Source organism: Rhipicephalus sanguineus, chromosome 2, assembly GCF_013339695.2.
Source record: "Rhipicephalus sanguineus isolate Rsan-2018 chromosome 2, BIME_Rsan_1.4, whole genome shotgun sequence".
NCBI classification, from domain to species: domain Eukaryota; kingdom Metazoa; phylum Arthropoda; class Arachnida; order Ixodida; family Ixodidae; genus Rhipicephalus; species Rhipicephalus sanguineus.
Window position 1 is genome coordinate 41,862,166 of NC_051177.1, and position 17,497 is coordinate 41,879,662.

General features: G+C 44.7%; 1 protein-coding gene across 2 annotated transcripts in view; it reads left to right on the plus strand.

Moving 5' to 3' along the window:
• The window catches only part of LOC119382821 (P protein), a 332,942-nt gene that overhangs the window by 34,481 nt on the left and 280,964 nt on the right, over positions 1-17,497 (plus strand). For both annotated transcript variants that reach the window (XM_049412327.1, XM_049412328.1), the window contains exon 5: positions 6,137-6,366. In XM_049412327.1, the coding sequence (XP_049268284.1) occupies positions 6,137-6,366 (230 nt within the window). The remainder of the gene's footprint in view (positions 1-6,136; positions 6,367-17,497) is intronic.

Genomic DNA, 17,497 nt, shown 5'->3' on the forward strand with positions numbered 1-17,497 from the left:
GCAACGCAGTAAGTCATTTATGCATATCGAAAATAATAAGGGGCCGAATATCGAACCTTGGGGAACGCCTCTGTTAATGGGGGCAGGACTTGATGGGTGATTCCACGAGAGATCGAACATGCCTGTCCGGTCGCAATTTTTGTTTTGCCTGGGTTTTTTATATGTTATGTGGGCACATTCAAAGTGCACGGAACTGAAAATTTTATTTCCAAGAAACGCTCCCAGCGCGCGAAAAAAATATTTGAAGGTGGCGGCGCGGGCCTCCTGTTTTTGCTCAGTGCAATGTTTTCGGATTTCACGGCCGAATTTAACGCGAACTATAAATGATGTGTCAAAAATTTTTGTTGCTGGTTTTAATACGCATTACTGTGAATTACATCCATGCTTTTTTTATGCCGTCCTCAAAAAGAAGAAAATGTGAAAAAATGGCAAACACGGCCGAAATCAAGAAAGGGTCCTAAGTTTGAGGCGTCTTGGCGCCTTTGCTTCTTCAAACAGAAACTTGAAAACAATCTCAACTATAGAAAAGAGCCTTTGTAACATTTATACGGAAGATAATTTTCCTACGAGCAGCGCAAAAAAAAGAAAAAAAATAGTTAAAGAAGCGAGCTTTTTCAAAAAAGTACATTTTCAAAAAATAAAATGAAAAAAACTCCGGTCTCAATTTTGACGACAATTTTTTATCGAAGAGCGCTTATGTCATTGAACACACGGTGTTAATATCATATGTCCTCATTTGCTTTGTTTATGAGATATAACTGGCCAAAATGACCCTTCCTGTGTGTGCACACTTCAGTGCGACTGATGGTTGTTATTAGCTTGCATTGTGCGTAAATCTCAGTTTTAATTATTCTGCTGCAGCAAAACCTTGCTCTGGTGGCTTTTCGTTAAGAAAAACGTGTTCTCAGATTTTATTTGGTTCTAGCGTGTGCAAAAGTGGGCTGCTGCCGCCCTCTAAAGGGTGATTCCACGAGAGATGGAACATGCCTGTCAGGTCGATATTCTTGTTTTTCCTGGGTTTTTTATATGTTATGTGGGCACATTCAAAGTTCACGGAACCGAAAATTTTATTTCCTCGAAACGCTCCCAGCGTGCCAAAAAATATTTGAAGGTGGCGGCGCGGACCTCCTGTTTTTGTTCACTGCAATGTTTTCGGATTTCACGGCCGAATTTTGTTGGTTTTAATACGCATTACTGTGAATTACGTCCATGCTTTTTTTATGCCGTCCTCAAAAATAAAAAAGAAATGTGAAAAAAATGGCAAACCCGGTCCAAATCAACAAAGTTTGCTAAGTTTGATGAGCCTTGGTGCGTTACCTATTTCACACAGAAACTTAAAAACAGTGTCAAGTATTTCAAGGAGCCTTTGCAACATTTATGCGGCGCAGGCAGGCAGAATAAGAAGAAACAGGCAGCGCAGAATAAGAAGAAAATAGTTAAAGAAGCGAGTTTTTTCAAAAAGTACATTTTCAAAAAATAAAGAAAAAACTCAGGTCTCATTTCTGACGACATTTTTTTGTCGAAGAGCGCTTATGTCAGTGAAAACACCATGTTAATATGTATGTCCTCATTTGCTTTGTTCACGAGATTTAACGGGCCAAAATTACCCTTGCTGTGTGTGCTCACTTCAGTGCGATTGATAGTTGTCGTCAGCTTGCATTGCACGTAAATTTAGTTTTAATTATTTTCCTGCAGTAAAGCTTTGCTCTGGTGTCTTGTCGTCAAGAAAGATGTATTATCAAACTTTAATTGTGTCTAGCGTGTGCGGGGGTGGGCTGCTGCCGTTCTCTAAAGGCTTGACGAGTACGCAGTTTGCTGCTTACTACCTCAACATACCCCGCCAGTATTCGCTAATCAAAAGCACGCGAGACACCGCGAACACATGGTTTATGTCACTTTGTCAAAACTCTCCTTGCACACAGAATAAAGCATCTGTATGCAGCGAAGGCCGACTTAATCTGTAAACGCCACAATCAGCAGGCGCGCTGTTATGCAGTTGTTTTCTCACTGCCTGCTTGCTTCCCTTCCGTTACGTGTATTGTACGCTCTAACAATCTTCCCCGTTCGACGCACACTGTGCCTAAACAACATTTGTAAAAAGTTAGCTAAATGATTTCCGAGCCGTTTATTTCACTTCCCGCTATCACATGTTATCGGCGTCGCAGATAACGTCTTCCTGTATCATCTCGACCTTTACCTCAGCGTTTCAACAGCCAGAAAACGTGCGGTGCGGCATGATTAAGCCATGAGTGGCCGAAGCTGCCCAATTGATGATGTTTTGTTGCCACTTTACCAAAGTGCTTTCCCACGTTGAGAACAGCAGAGGTCACTGGTGGCGCCATGCAGACGGACATTACCCTTAGTTTTTTGACAATGAGTGTGACATACAAATTAATTATTACAGCCAAAAGCGGTTAGACACCCTTAGTGATAAAATGTTAAACCGTGAGCAGTTCTGCAAAGGCATTCATGACAGCTGCGCAGATGTGAGATAATTTGTCCGCCTCCGTTCAGTATAAACGTTTCGACTTGCTCTAGGTCTAGCTGTTCACTACACGCGATGCGCGCGGCCCATGACTACGTCCGATTGTTCTGTGCCGATTATTTACGCGTTCACAAAAAGAAGATTGCCGAGGAAAACGTTTTCGTTGCGCAATTTTTTTTCTTTGCTCTTTTTGTTGTTGCCTAACTTCAGAAGCTACTGTCATAGGCTGAGGATCTTCGCGACACCTGCGAAGTCTGCTTGCATTGCTTTACGCTCCTCAAGGAAAACCTGTCTACATCTAACCGCGATGAGGTAGACCAGGCATTCCTTCAGGAAGAAGAAACGGTTGATATCTTGAACAGGCGCGCCCATCTTCACTCTGATGATTGTAGGCGATGGTTGAAGGCTGCAAACTGTTTACACGTTAGCCATTTAGAGGGCGGCAGCAGCCCACTTTTGTACACGCTAGACACAAATAAAATCCGAGAACACATTTTTCTTGACGAAAAGCCACCAGAGCAACGTTTTGGTGCAGCAGAATAATTAAAACTGAGATTTACGCACAATGCAAGCTAATAACAACCATCAGTCGCACTGAGGTGAGCACACACAGCAAGGGTCATTTTGGCCAATTATATCTCGTAAACAAAGCAAATGAGGACATATAATATTAAAACCGTGTGTTTACTGACATAAGCGCTCTTCGACAAAAAATTGTCGTCAAGATTGAGACCGGAGTTTTTTTTATTTTATTTTTTGAAAATGTACTTTTTTGAAAAAACTCGCTTTTTTAACTACTTTTTTCTTTTTTTGCGTCTCCCGTAGGAAAGTGACCTTCCGTATAAATGTTGCAAAGGCTCTTTTCTATAGTTGAGATTATTTTCAAGTTTCTGTACGGAGTAGCAAAGGAGCCAAGGCGCATCAAACTTAGGACCCTTTCTTGATTTCGGCCGTGTTTGCCATTTTTTCACATTTTCTTCTTTTTGAGGACGGCATAAAAAAAGCATGGATGTAATTCACAGTAATGCGTATTAAAACCAGCAACAAAAATTTTCGACACATCATTTATAGTTCGCGTTAAATTCGGCCGTGAAATCCGAAAACATTGCAGTGAGCAAAAACAGGAGGCCCGCGCCGCCACCTTCAAATATTTTTTTCGCGCGGTGGGAGCGTTTCTTGGAAATAAAATTTTCAGTTCCGTGCACTTTGAATGTGCCCACATAACATATAAAAACCCCAGGCAAAACAAAAATTGCGACCGGACAGGCATGTTCGATCTCTCGTGGAATCACCCTGATGTAAATTTATTGACCGACACTACCTGAAACCTATTAAGTAGAAAGCTCTGTAATAGCGTTAGGGCGGGACCAGTTATGCCGTAGTACTCCAGTTTACGAAGGAGGATTAAATAGTCAATACTCCAAATGCTTTAGAAAAGTCAACAAAGATAGCTCCTGCGATGTTACCATCATCAATGAATGATCTAATTTTGTCAGTGAACCACGCGGTTGCAGTATCAGTGGAAAAACCAGCCCTAAAGACAAACTGAAGGAGAAAGTATCTTAAATTTGCTGAAATATTCAGATAGCCTTGTTTCCGTTAGCTTTTTCCAAAATTTTATCTAGGAAGGGAAGGGCGGATGTAAGCCTGTAATTGCCGATACTGTGAGGATCAACTTTTTTAAATACTGGCACTGCCTTTGCAACTTTTAATTTATCAAGGAAAATACCCTTTTTGTAACGGCGGTTAAAAATGTGGCTTAAGATAGGGGCAACAAAAGAACTTACAAGTTTAATGTGTTTTGAGCGGACGTTGTCTAACCCAGCTCCGGTAGCTTTTAATCCTGAAATAACTGAACACAGCTCGGAAGCACAAGTAGGAAAAAGAAACATCGATTGAGGACTGTGAGAAAACGGTCTGAGGAAGGGGCGACACTAAAGCTAGTTGAAAAGTGAGCATTAAAAGCGTCGGCCACATCACTGGCCGTGGTGAGAGTGTCGCCGTTCACACGAATAGAGGTCACTTTGCTGCTTGTCGGAGTAGAATTCAAAAATTATTTTAAAAGCTGCCACTTTCTCCTTGTATCATTTCTACAATACTGTAGTTCCTGTTCATAATAATTGTGTTTAATGTTTTTTTTTTTAAAGTGAGACTTTTATGACGTAATTTCAAGCACGCATTAAACGGCTGGCGTTTTGTCTTTTTATATATGAGTTGTCTTCCTTGCGAGGATATCGTATGAGTGAATCGGACAACCAAGGGCAACGTGGGGAAAAGTAGCGTCTGTTAGATTATTGAATTGTGGTTGAACGCTCAACTGCTGAATAAATAGCGTCGTAGAACCTGGTCAACGCCTCTTCAGGATCATTTGCGGCATATACACTGGACCAATCTGCATCTTCAATGAGCTTGCAGTACTTGTGCGAATCAGACAGACACCTTTGACGTGTTATGCTGCTATGATTGATGGGCCTTTCAAAATATCAGAATACTGGAAAGTGCTCGGTTATGTCACTCTCAATTACGCCAGCATGACTGGCGTCGTCGATGTTTGTGAGGATGTGATCAATTAATGATGGTGAGCCATCACCGGTACAACGTGTTGGTACATATATCAGCGATTGGAACTCATAGCTATAAATGCAAGTCATATACTCAAGGGTAGCATGGCTGGAGGAATGAAGTAAATTAAAATTCACATCGCCGATAATTATTAAATTCTTGCGCTCAGCATTAAGTTCGTCAAGAAAGTCGTGAAAGGCATTACAAAAACCAGAGGGGTCAAAGGAAGGTGACCGATAGACAGCAGCAAGAATTGTTTTTCGTTGATTCTGTCAAAGTCCTGGCAAATCAATTTCCAGTCAAACAGATTTACATTTCACGACATATAAATGTAAACCGCAGCGTCTTTTATACTGAATATTATTAGATAAAAAAATGGCTGAACCACCATGAGGATCATCACTTCGATGACAATATTTGCTGGAATAACCAGGAAAGCCATACAAGTCACCAGTTGCCCGGTTGTCCTTATAAAGCGCAACAACGCTTTCAACGCCTTCTCTGCTGAGGACGGACTCGGCCAGTGTCCCAGGACCCTTTCCTCCGACAAAGGCATCCCTCTTCTATCATCTTTTTTCCCCCTTACCCCTTTCCCCAGCACTGGGTAGCCAGCCGGTCTAACAACTCGCTAACTTCCCTGTATTTCCGCCTGTTCATTTATTCCTTCCTTCTATATTTCAACATAAATGCCTAATTATTCTTTTCTCGCATACAATGTACAAAGTATGTAAAAAATATGATACTACATGTTCCTGTACATTTTAGTGATTAATCACCAAGTGTCTTCTAAGCAAAAACTATGTATAAGTTCTAAAAATGGTCTGAGGCGCATTGATAAGTAAGCGTCCTGGAGAATTAACCCCTCTTACGTTTGGTTATAGATGAGATTATTTGTCCTCAGCGAAATTTGGAATGTAAGTCGGTATATATTTACAAATGGCATCACCATCGTCGTGCGCGCGTAGGCAATCTTTCTCTATTTTTTCCATTTCCGTATGACGACGTGCGTTGAGCGCTGCATGCAATTCATCTCTGGTGTTCAGGTGGGCGGTGTTGTTGACATTGCTTCGTCGTGCACGTTGAGCGCAGGTGATGTCATGGCTGGACGTGGAGACGCTTTGCCTGCTATTCGGAATGATGGTGCTTGTAGCCATTCTGTGCGAGACGGGCTTCTTCGACTACGCGGCCGTGGTGGCGTTCCGCGTGGCTCGAGGCCGTGTGTGGCCTCTGATCACGACCCTGTGCGTCACCACGGCACTCGTGTCCGCATTCTTGGACAACGTCACCACCATACTGCTCATGACGCCAGCCACCATCAGGTGAGCATCACGCTACGAATCTATTGTGATAGCAATGATGTGGACACTACACGTGAAAGTTTGCCGTCGCCGTCGGTGTCGCCGTGATGTCTTGTTATTCGTGCAAGCGTAAAAACTCCACAGAGAGACAAATATAAGTGGTCTTGCAATTTGGTCTCTCAGAAGGGAAACCACGACTACATGCTTAAATAGAACAGAAAGAAAAAATTGGCCGCGTATCTGCTTGCTTCGCTGCAAATGTCGAAAGACGATAGAGGAACGCTGCGTTAGAGTTACTGTATGTGCTACGTTTGGGTAGCAGAGTTGCGCATAGGTCTGGCTGGCAACCATGGCTATGTCGCGAAGACTCGCTCCGTTTTTGCAAGCGACATGCCTACCGGGTCACCGGTCGACATGTTTGGCGTGTCGAAGACCGGTGATTTACTTTAATGTGAATGACTAGTGTCAATCCAGTTCGCTGCAGGGGCGCCATCGAGAAATACAAAAATTGGCCCCAGCGTCAGCTTTTCCGCAACGCATGGTTGCTAGCGGCGTTTGGAAGACAGATGCGCAACTCTGCTACCTAAAGGTAGCATGTGCAGTAATTCTACGCTGCGTGAGATATGGGCGCCATCTGGCACTACGTCGGGAAACGAGCTTGTGCAGAGGGCACGGAGGAGGAAAGTTCTTTTCTTCCTCCGTGGCAGAGGGCTTTCGTCGGCGCGTCGCATTTTCAGCGCAGCTTAAGAAACTAGGGTTTTTAGAATTACGTATCTGTGTATTTTCTATTAAAGGAACACACCACCTAATACTTACTTAGTGATCTTGCGCCTCAGATATGCGTAATATTTACTTTTTGATCGACAACGTTAACACGTATGAACAGCCGTACCAGTTCAAGATGGGTGGGCGGTAAGCAAGTGGTTCAACTTTGGCCGGGTGGCTGAATCGGGTGACAGACAGACAAACAGAGAGACAGACAGACCAAAATTTCTGCGTTTAAGTTCCCCAAGAAATACTATCGTCTTTAAAAGGAAGCAGGACAGGAAGATGCGGAAACGAAAAAATTAAGGCAGCTTCGCTCTAGTGGTGCCAAGCCTGAAGGAAGTGCGGAGCTGGGCAGCCTTCTTTGTTTCTTTCTCTTCGGTTTTCTTTCTTTCGTCCTCTCTTTTCCCGTTTATTTCTGTCATTTTTCTCTCTTTATTCCTATTTCTTTCTTCCTCTCTCTTTGTCTATTTCTTGTTCTTTCTATTTTCCTTCGTATTTTTTCCCTTTCTTTCTCTGTCTTTCTATTTCTCGCTTTCTGCCTTCTTTTTTCTATTTTTGTACGTGGTTTTGCCTGCGTTACGCCGAGCGACGACAGCAAACGACAGCCCGGGCCCCTGAAGTGCTCCACACTTCTCATCACCAAGGTGCTCAAAGAACAAAGGGAGAAGACAAAAGGAGGAAGACAAGCCGCGACATTTCACATCACGCGCAGAGTACGAGCATTGCAGGCGAGAGCCTTGTTCAGTTGTTGGTAAGAGTTATCGCGCAGCCTTCTGAGCCCCGTACTGCTTGATGCACTATTCTGTGACATATTTACTAAGTGCGAAAATCTTGATAGAAGAAAATCTTGGGACAGGAACTAGCGCTAGGCGCATCGGTCACAGAAAATGCATAAGAATCAGCTAGCCAAACTCTCTTTATTAATCAGCACAAATTTCTTTGTTAATTAGTTTATGTAGGACCATGCGGAAACAAGAGATCATCTGACTGCTGTTCGAAGCAGATTAAGGTTCCAAGCAGCCTTTGTCCTAAAGGAACAGAAAGTTAGTTTATACTGACAAAAAAGAAACTGTTTAAAAAATTGGTTAATATAGTTTTTCCAATCCAATCGAAATAAAAAATTGGTTTTCATCTCTTCAGAATACAATGTGTTGATTACTCGCGGTAAATATGAAAGCAATGGCTATTTTCTTATTCGTTTTATAATTTCGTGCCAGAACCAACAACAACAACAACAACAACAACAACAGCAGCAGCAGCAGCAGCAGCAACAACAAAGCCGTATTGCCGGTACGCTAGCATGATGTCACTGGTTTCGCAATATATGTCCCTATTCGAACTGTTTTAAGCGCCAGAAGAATTAAGAACCCGAGACCTCCTGCGCGTTAGCTCTTTCGTTCACTTAAAACGCAATGTATTCACCCTTCATTGATAGGCAAGTTACTGCGTATACCGTGAGGAAACAACATAGCAAGTCTGTAGAAATTCAAGTTACAAATAATTTGTTTTTTTTCTGGGCTTTCGGCCTAACACCTTTGCGTGATTGTTGTCGATATGATATTGCAGAACAGCACTTCTGGAAGCATATGCTTCGCAAATAGGAAACAGGTTGGTATTTTCAACGACATTTAGGCCTATTTGCATGCAGCCTACAGGATTTGCGGGAAAAATAGCCTAAATTGCGTCTATACAATGCGCTGAATCTGATTTATAGGGTGGCGCATCGGCCTGTGTGTGTGTGTGTGTGTGTGTGTGTGTGTGTGTGTGTGTGTGTGTGTGTGTGTGTGTGTGTGTGTGTGTGTGTGTGTGTGTGTGTGTGTGTGTGTGTGTGTGTGTGTGTGTGTGTGTGTGTGTGTGTGTGTGTGTGTGTGTGTGTGTGTGTGTGTGTGTGTGTGTGTGTGTGTGTGTATATATTCTGACGAAGGCCGGTCCCACGGCCGAAACGTAAAGAAACCATTCTGGTTTTCGACGTGTGGCTTCTTTTTATTCATATAAATATATATATATATATATATATATATATATATATATATATATATATATAATTTTTTGCGCATACACAAGAACACAGGGGAGAAAGGGAAAGAACAGGCTGCGAACTTTATTTTATTTTTATTGACGTTGCCACCTAAAGGCCTATACCATTAGCATGTACATTAAAAGCGCGGGATACGATAATACCTTTCTGGCCCCACACATGTGTAACACGTGTAGAAAGTAGCAATGCGACATGCCGCACAACCGTAGCGGAAATGTGATAAAAGATTCTGGTATAATTAACTCCCCATACCTTAGGGCAACGTCTTAAGCCCGCGGTGTCCGTTTAATTTCCTGTACAGTCACTCATGTCCCATCTGTAGGTACCTTCTATTTAGGGGTCGGAACATTCGTGTCTTGCTGCAGAAGGTCCTATGCCAGCTGGCTGACGGCGGCGGGTAACCTGCCCGGAATGATTTCTATATTGGGACACGCCACCATATTTGTGCTGTGACTTTCGACAGCTGTGAAAGAGGGCGGGAAAGGCGGGCGCACTGCCGATAACGGAATGAATGGACTCCGCCAGAAAAGTGCGCAGTTCGTTCCTCCGACGGTGTACGCGGTTTCAGTTTTCGCCCGACTCTACCGATGCTGTCCTCGAAGTTAAAGAAAGTAAAAAGGACGCGCGAACTCGCGAATAAATCGTGGCATATAGAGTGCCTAAGCATTACGTGCTTCCTTTACTTTTTTTTTTGTTTTACTTGTTATTTTCGTATTTATCATTTTTCTTTGTTTTCTGTTCTCGACTTCCATAATATTATAATTTTTTTAATTTTCTACCTTATTTATTATTTTGTCATGTTTTATTTCTTCATTTTTTTACTACTTTTGCTTTTACTTCTTTTGTTCGCAAACACGTGTTATTGCTCCTAATTGCACCATATTCGGCATAATCCAGTGAGATCGCCGTATGATTTCGCGTTGAAATGAAAAAGAAAAGAAGAGATAGTCGAAGCTCGCGTGCGAAAAGGCGCACTTATTAAAAAAATGTTTGAATGTTGATGATCCCGAGGAAGTAAGAGTGCGGCCTGCCGCTTCGCGGCGCAGGCAATGGGCGAGAGTGTGGAAGCGGAGTTGACAGTTGTCGCCGCATTTCGCTAGGAGGGCGCCTATAGTAGGGGAGGGCTCCACGCGACGCGCGGGCGGGAAGGAGCGCGCGGTCAGCGGATAGGTCGAGAGTGGTTGTTTTTCTCCACATGTATCGCTCGCACTGAGTAGACAGTTTGCGCATGTGTGATATTTTATGCGTTAGGCTGTGCCGCTGTGTTCTACGAATGCATCGAAGGACCCGCAAATACGCTACCACGAGTTTCCCAGTAACGCAGAACGCAGGGCAGCATCGCTGCGAAACATTTCCCGTGAAGGACCCGGCGGGAAGAGGTCCCTGGTGTGCGCCTTGCATTTTACGGAGCATGACTACAAGATGACCGGGAAGTTGAGCCTACTTTTGCCAACGGCTGTGCCGACAGTGTTCCCCGGTTATCCAAGCTACATGAGCACGAGGAGAACGCCTACTCCGAGGAAAAAGCGGCCAAGCTTGTAAAGAGAAGACGATAATGCGCAGTCGCGTACCGAGCCTGTCATTACAGGCCTGTCATTAGCCGAAACGGCTCGTCAAGAGAGAGCACTGAAGCCACGACGCCCAACAACTCCGAACTAGGGAATGAAACGTGTGTCGAAATCGCATAATTTTCAAATGCATCACATCAAACTACATTCAACCTTGTTAAACTGACAGAAGAAGCTAAAAAAATCACAGCATATCCACGGAGTGAATGATGATGAGTGGGCGAAGCTGCGGAGGTTCATCGGTAAACCGTGAATCTTCCGTGAATTCTGCCCAGTACATCATCACCGACGTGAGATCGGGCGCGTTTATACTAAAGGTTCGATGAGTTATGACGACTTGCAGCTCACTTTAATTTTACATGTACGCTGTGAATTTTCATTGTTTAGAAAACCATTGCTTTAGAAAACACCTTGCGTCTTTCGTTAAGCAGCTGGCGTCCTTTTCGTTTTGCTTTAGAAACATCTGGCGTTCTTTCGTTTTGTTTTTACAAAACATCTGGCGTCTTTCGTTGGTTTATTTCATCAATCAACGGCGTTTTGAACAAAATTTTTATTGTTTAATCACGCACAGGAGAAATCTCACCAGGCACTACCTTGGAGGTAAACAGTGGCTGCTAATGGGAATGAGAGACAGAAGAAGTCGGCTTTTAGCTAACACTTACACTTCTACAGAGACAGAAGAATTCGGCTTTTAGTTAACGCGCACGCTGCGAATTTTTTATTGTTCAACAACGCACAGGAGAAATCTCCCACCGGCACCACCTTGGAGGTCAAAGGGTAAGACTTGTTACTCACTACTACGAGCACGACGAGGGACGAACGGGTGCCGCCTTAAGGAGCTTCGCCCCTAAAAGAAACGCGCTGCTTCCAAGCGAAGATCGCTCGTATGAAAAGAGCACTGCAGGCCCTTCAAGAAAAAGTGGATGAAGCTGAGGAGCGCGCGCAGTTTTATGAAAATAACACGGACATTGCCTGTTTTATGAAGGTGCCCAATGGTGCTGCGCAAGGTGAGAAGACTGCCGAGTTCGTTAGTTTCCGACGAAGAAGCGCCACTACAACGACGTCATTCTAAGGGAATGTGTAATTTGGAAAACATGCTCCAACAAAGGTTATGAGCATGCAAGGTCCCTTGTCGCTCAGCGCTCCAGAAATATGTAGGCCATTCAACAGGTGAAATCGGCGTCACTTCGTTGATAAAGGAGCGGCTGTGCATAGAATTCAAGGGGTCTCACTGTGGAGCAAGAAGCGTTCTGCTCCCTGATCATTGACGAGATGGCCATACAACAGAGGGTCATATACGACCGACATGTCGACAAACAGCACTCAGCAGCGGTGTCAAGTGGCAAACCGATTACTATGTTTTGTAATAAGAGGCTTGTCAACATCACGTATTATTCCTGTCGGATATGTTTTCACGAGATGTCTGAAAGGTGACCAGCTGTTCTCTAAGACCATGAAAGGGCTGAAAGTGGACTTGCGGGGTGGACGACCACGCCATGGAAGTCTGCAAAGTTTTCATCATAAAGCTCTTACGAGCGATTCTTGCCAACTCGGCAGGAAACGTTAATGTGTCTGTTCAGCGTCTCGTACGCTTGGCGCAAAAACTTCTGGCCAGGAAAGTGGTGAGCCTGGGATTCCAATGACACAGTGATCCTTTTTTCACGCACGTGCAATAGCTCAATTATGACTCCCCTGATGTTCACAATGCTTTTGTTTCTAAGGTGTGAGCAGCAATCATTCCCGAAATACAACCGCACCTGTCAATGAGCGACTCTCCTGTTGCAAAAACAACTTTAGCACAAACATACATTATGGAGGGTGAACATCGCAACGGCAACAAGAGAGAGAAAACAAGACGCGAAAATTCGCAATTCGCACGAGCAACCACTTCAGATAAAACTAACACTTGCTATATTTAGGTTGAAGCATCGCCGACGCACATTCGGTAGGACGATTACTAATATAGTTAACGCTATAGCAAGTTCATTGTAACCCTTTAAAAACTAACAAGCGCATAGCAGCTGCGCTGTCAAGCCGCGACCTGCCGCAATAATTCCGGCGCTCTCGCTTTCGGTCTCCCCAGAGGCTCCTCCCCTACTGGTGGCGCCGCGACGGCAGCCAGGAGCACTAGGCGCGTCACGCCACGGCCGGGCTAGACCGCACGCGCGCTTCTTTTCTTACGGCCTTCTCACCCGCCGCGAAAGCAATGGGAGAGTTCCTCAGTATGTTTCGCCGCCCGTCGGCGGTAGGGGCGCTGCGACCCTGACCGTAGACCGTGCATCTCCTGCGCCGCGCACTCGGCACAAGAGCGTTGCTCGATGTGAAACCGCGGAATGGGGGTTCTCAAAGGAGAGGGGGGGGGGGGGGAATTATTCAGGAAGTCGGGGGTAGTGGGAGGATCGTCTCTTAAAAAAAAAAAGAAACTAATGTTATCAGACGGCTCACCGCATAATGTAGGTATGCATGTGCCCGTGGAGAATACAAGCTTAAACTCAGTAAAACTGTGGAGGAATCGGCTAACGAGGCATAATGCAGGAGGGTAGCGAATTGGGTGAGTTGGAAAATGCTCATGATGGTTAGCGCAAACGCAACACGGACGAAAAGAAGAAAAAATGACGACACAAGCGCTACCTAACAACTGAATAATTATTGGAAAAATCACAAATATATATGTAAAAGAAAGAGAAAAAACAACAAACCCGCACATGCGCCAAAGATAATTGACAGATAAAAACGTGTATGCTAACAAAACTACGCCCTTTCCAGGAAAGACACTTCCTCATCAATCAAAGCGATAGAAGGGCAGCTCACGCAGTTCCCTTTCTTGGACATATATATTTGTGATTTTTCCAATAAACATTCAGTTGTTTGATAGCGCTTGTGTCGTCCTTTTTTCTTCTTTACGTCCGTGTTGCGTTTGCGCTAACCATCATGAGGCATAACGCAGGAGGCTTGAAGCACTGGCAACGATCAGAGAGAGAGATAAAAAACGGTGCACCTGTTCTGCAAGCAGAGAGCATCAAATACCTTTGGCCCTTGGTCTCGTTGGACAACGAGGCCGCAATTAAGAGAGGTCGCTTACATAAATGACGAGCACGCCTTCCCCTTGCTAGCTATTTTCTATTTCTTTATTTTTCCAAATATATTTGGAGTGGTTTCCACGGCTAAAAGCGGCAGTCTGCAGCTTGACAGCTCTTTGAAACATGTATATACGTGAGTTGTATGGGTTGAAAATAACTGCGTATAGGGAGAAAGAAAGTAAAAAAACAAGAAAAACAAGAGAGGACTCTTGCTGCTGAATAACCCCTTCGGACGGCACGCCCGGAGAGTGGTGGTGTGCATTTTCAAAGTGTTAACACCACCTGGAAACATTAATTCCCGAGACCCCGAGCTCTTTCGCGTTCCTTTTGTTAGCGTCAGGATGGCTGGGCCGTAAAATAAGACACAATTGAAAACGCAACGCACGACACACAGTTAAAAGGGAAAAAGAAGTTTACATTTAATTCTCAACAACTTGGTTGCAACGCAAAACTCATAACACAAAGTCGCATACGCATATTCGCTCAAATCGCACTACTAACAACGCACAACCGCTCTAATCGCACCGCTCAAACGCACAACCGCTCAAGTCGCTCGCACTTTTCAGACTCTCCTCGTCGCTTATTATTATTACAGACCTCGGATGTGACTTGCGCTGCGCTGCTGACGACCAACAACAGGCAGCATCAGCTGTACAAGCTACTGCGAGCACAAGACAGGAACGAACTACACTACCCGAGGCCTGAGTTTCTAGCTCTTTTGGTCAAGATAGTGGTCTTTTTTCGATAAGGCCTCTGAACACCTGCCACGCAGGAATGTGCTAGAAGTTTTGGAAAGCAGTCCAGCCCTACTTGCAACGCGCTCCCATCTTAAGCTGCCCTGAAGGCGTTGACGACAGCCACTCCCGACGATCCGCAGCATAGGCGGAGAGTTTTCATTTTACCGGAGGGGGCGGGGGCCCGACTTGCTCTTACATATATATATATACACACACACACACACACACACACACACACACACACACACACACACACACACACACACACACACACATATATATATATATATATATATATATATATATATATATATATATGAGAGAGAGAGAGAGACAGACAGACAGACAGGAGTCCAACTTTCAAATTAAAGAATTTAATGTAACTTTAGTCTCTTAGTATATATATATATATATATATATATATATATATATATATATATGAGAGAGAGAGAGAGACAGACAGACAGACAGGAGTCCAACTTTCAAATTAAAGAATTTAATGTAACTTTAGTCTCTTAGGTGCCCGCGATATCAAAATGAAGATCTGTAAATGGAAGACTCTAGATTTATTTTTCAATTTACACAAAGACATCGATCCACCTCGTAACTCTTGGCTCGAAGCGAAATTTTCGTTGACCGCGTCGCGTAAAATCGATTCACGCACTGCGTGGGGTTAGGCTTTATTTTGTTAAAACATGCGCCACACAGGAGACAGTAGGCTAACGCAATCACGGGAAGCTTTAATTATATGCCAGTGAGTTCAATTCAAGATGGCCGAAAGTAATTCTGAGATGGTAGCAAATACCATTTGCTACCACTACACCTTGTGCGAAGCTGCGGTTATGTATCTGGACGAGTAATGGAGTTGCTCATTGGTGGCCGAACTTTTAGTAAAACCCTTTACTGATAAATCAAAACTGCGTACAATCTTTTCTCGGCACTTTTATAAGCAGGCATGTCGAAGGGTACCAATATGTAGGCAACCAAGAAATTACCCGTTTTTTTATTGGCGAGTAAGTTTGTACGAAAGCGTTTACTGACTGACTGTGTAGGGATTGCTTTGTATTCTCAGTATCATTTTTGTGTTCTCAAAACCATCGACTACGGTGTTCCAAGACAATTAGAGCGCAGCTCTTAGGCGTCCGTTCCTGCGTTGAGCGGCATCGCCGTTGGCGTCGGCGGCGTAACCGATAGCGCGAACGAGGACGAAAGAGAGCGAACGCGGAGTCTGTCGATATCACGAGATACTGGCCTCTAACCTCGCTTTCTTCCTCTGTCGCGCGCACTGGCCCCTCGGTCGGAGCTCGTGCGCATGCAGGGCTGGCACGTGCACTGCGACTGGCTTCGCTTGTCGTAACGCGGCTGTGGGCGTTTCACTTGGTTCGCGACAGCTGCAATGCACAGAGTATATAGTGTGCGTAGCACTCGAGCGCTGGCAGTTTCTGTGGCAATATGTAACGAATGTTACATTGCTACAACTGCGGATAGTCAAAACTTCAAACACAGCTGGCGTTGCCCGAACACGAGGCTGCGCTCAGCAAATTAGGCAGTATCGTACGTAATCGCCGGTGAATTTTTTAATTTGTCATTGCTTAAGTCGTCGCTTCAGATGTTCATCAGCACAACATATTCTGCACGTAAAAATCTGTTTGAGGGGCATTTTTCCATTGAATGTTTGACTTGTCACTGGCCCATGTGCCGAACTTTAAATGGCTGAAAGGAAAAAGAAGCGGGCATAAACAGCCTCCTGTGAAATAGCTGCCAGACAGGACGACCCGTGGACCTATGCCAAGCTCTTAAAAAAGTACTCTGGGCCGGCGCCAGGGGGGGCTCTGCCCCCCCATGAGGCAGTCCGGGGGGGGCCCAAGCCCCCCAGCCCCCCCGTACTCTCCGCCTATGCGCAGATCTCATAGCCGAAAAATTCCCAAGATTTTTCCTCGTCAATCACAACTGACTGACGCAAACGACAAGCCTTCCACCTACGCACACAAGCCGACTAGGAAGGATTTTAGGTTGTGAACGAGACATTTGTGAAGTCCGGAAAAGTTTTCACTTGAAAGGGTTCAACTATTTGCGAGTGCTTACGAGCAATAAATATTTATTTCTAAACCTCAGAATGTCTACACGTTTAATGGCGGAGAGCTGTACTCCCGGCTCTTGCATTTATACGTTTTTCGATAAGCTTAAGCTCGATGCACGTTGCGCATATAAGAAGTCAAAATAAACTATTTGTGCGTTTTCAACGATTAGGCAACTTGTTTTTCAACGCGCGGTGAGTGAATAAGCGCGCCCGAACTCATGTGCCGGCGTTGCGCGCGCTGCACGGAGCGGCGGAGGAGGGTCAGGGTCGCAGCGCCCCCCTCAAAGCAGCGGCGAGAGGCATGTACTACACCCGATGCGAAGGCCGTAAGAAGCGAGCGCGCGCGTGCAGTCTAGCCCGGCCGTGGTCACGCAGTATCCGCTCCCCGCGGCAGGCCGCACCGTGCGTTTTTCGTCGAGCGGCCGTGGTAAGAGCATCATTCTTAAATCAATCAATCAATCAATCAATCAATCAATCAATCACTGATTAATCAAATCTAGCGTTCAGTTATAATTTATAAAGCTTGCCATTGACCTGAACACCTCCAGCTTTCGATACAGGTCACCCGGACACCTTAGGCCAATTATCAAATAGCTGACGCGTTTCGCGTCCTCTCCCAGGACTTCGGTGAAGCGTTTCAAGCGTTTCGTATAGCGCCTCTTGATAGCGCCAATGAGCAAAATCGACGAATCATCTAGGTCTTCTATGATAGCGCGAAAACACTCACTCAGTTTTCGAGGACATGTAGTCTCACTAATACCCTTGCTGTACTAACAATAAAGGCAGTGCAGGAATATGTTTTCATGTAAGTTATTCCTTTTATTTTTTATTGCGTTAGCTAGAACCTTCAGCTGAAAATTCGTACGTCGAGTCGATCTGAA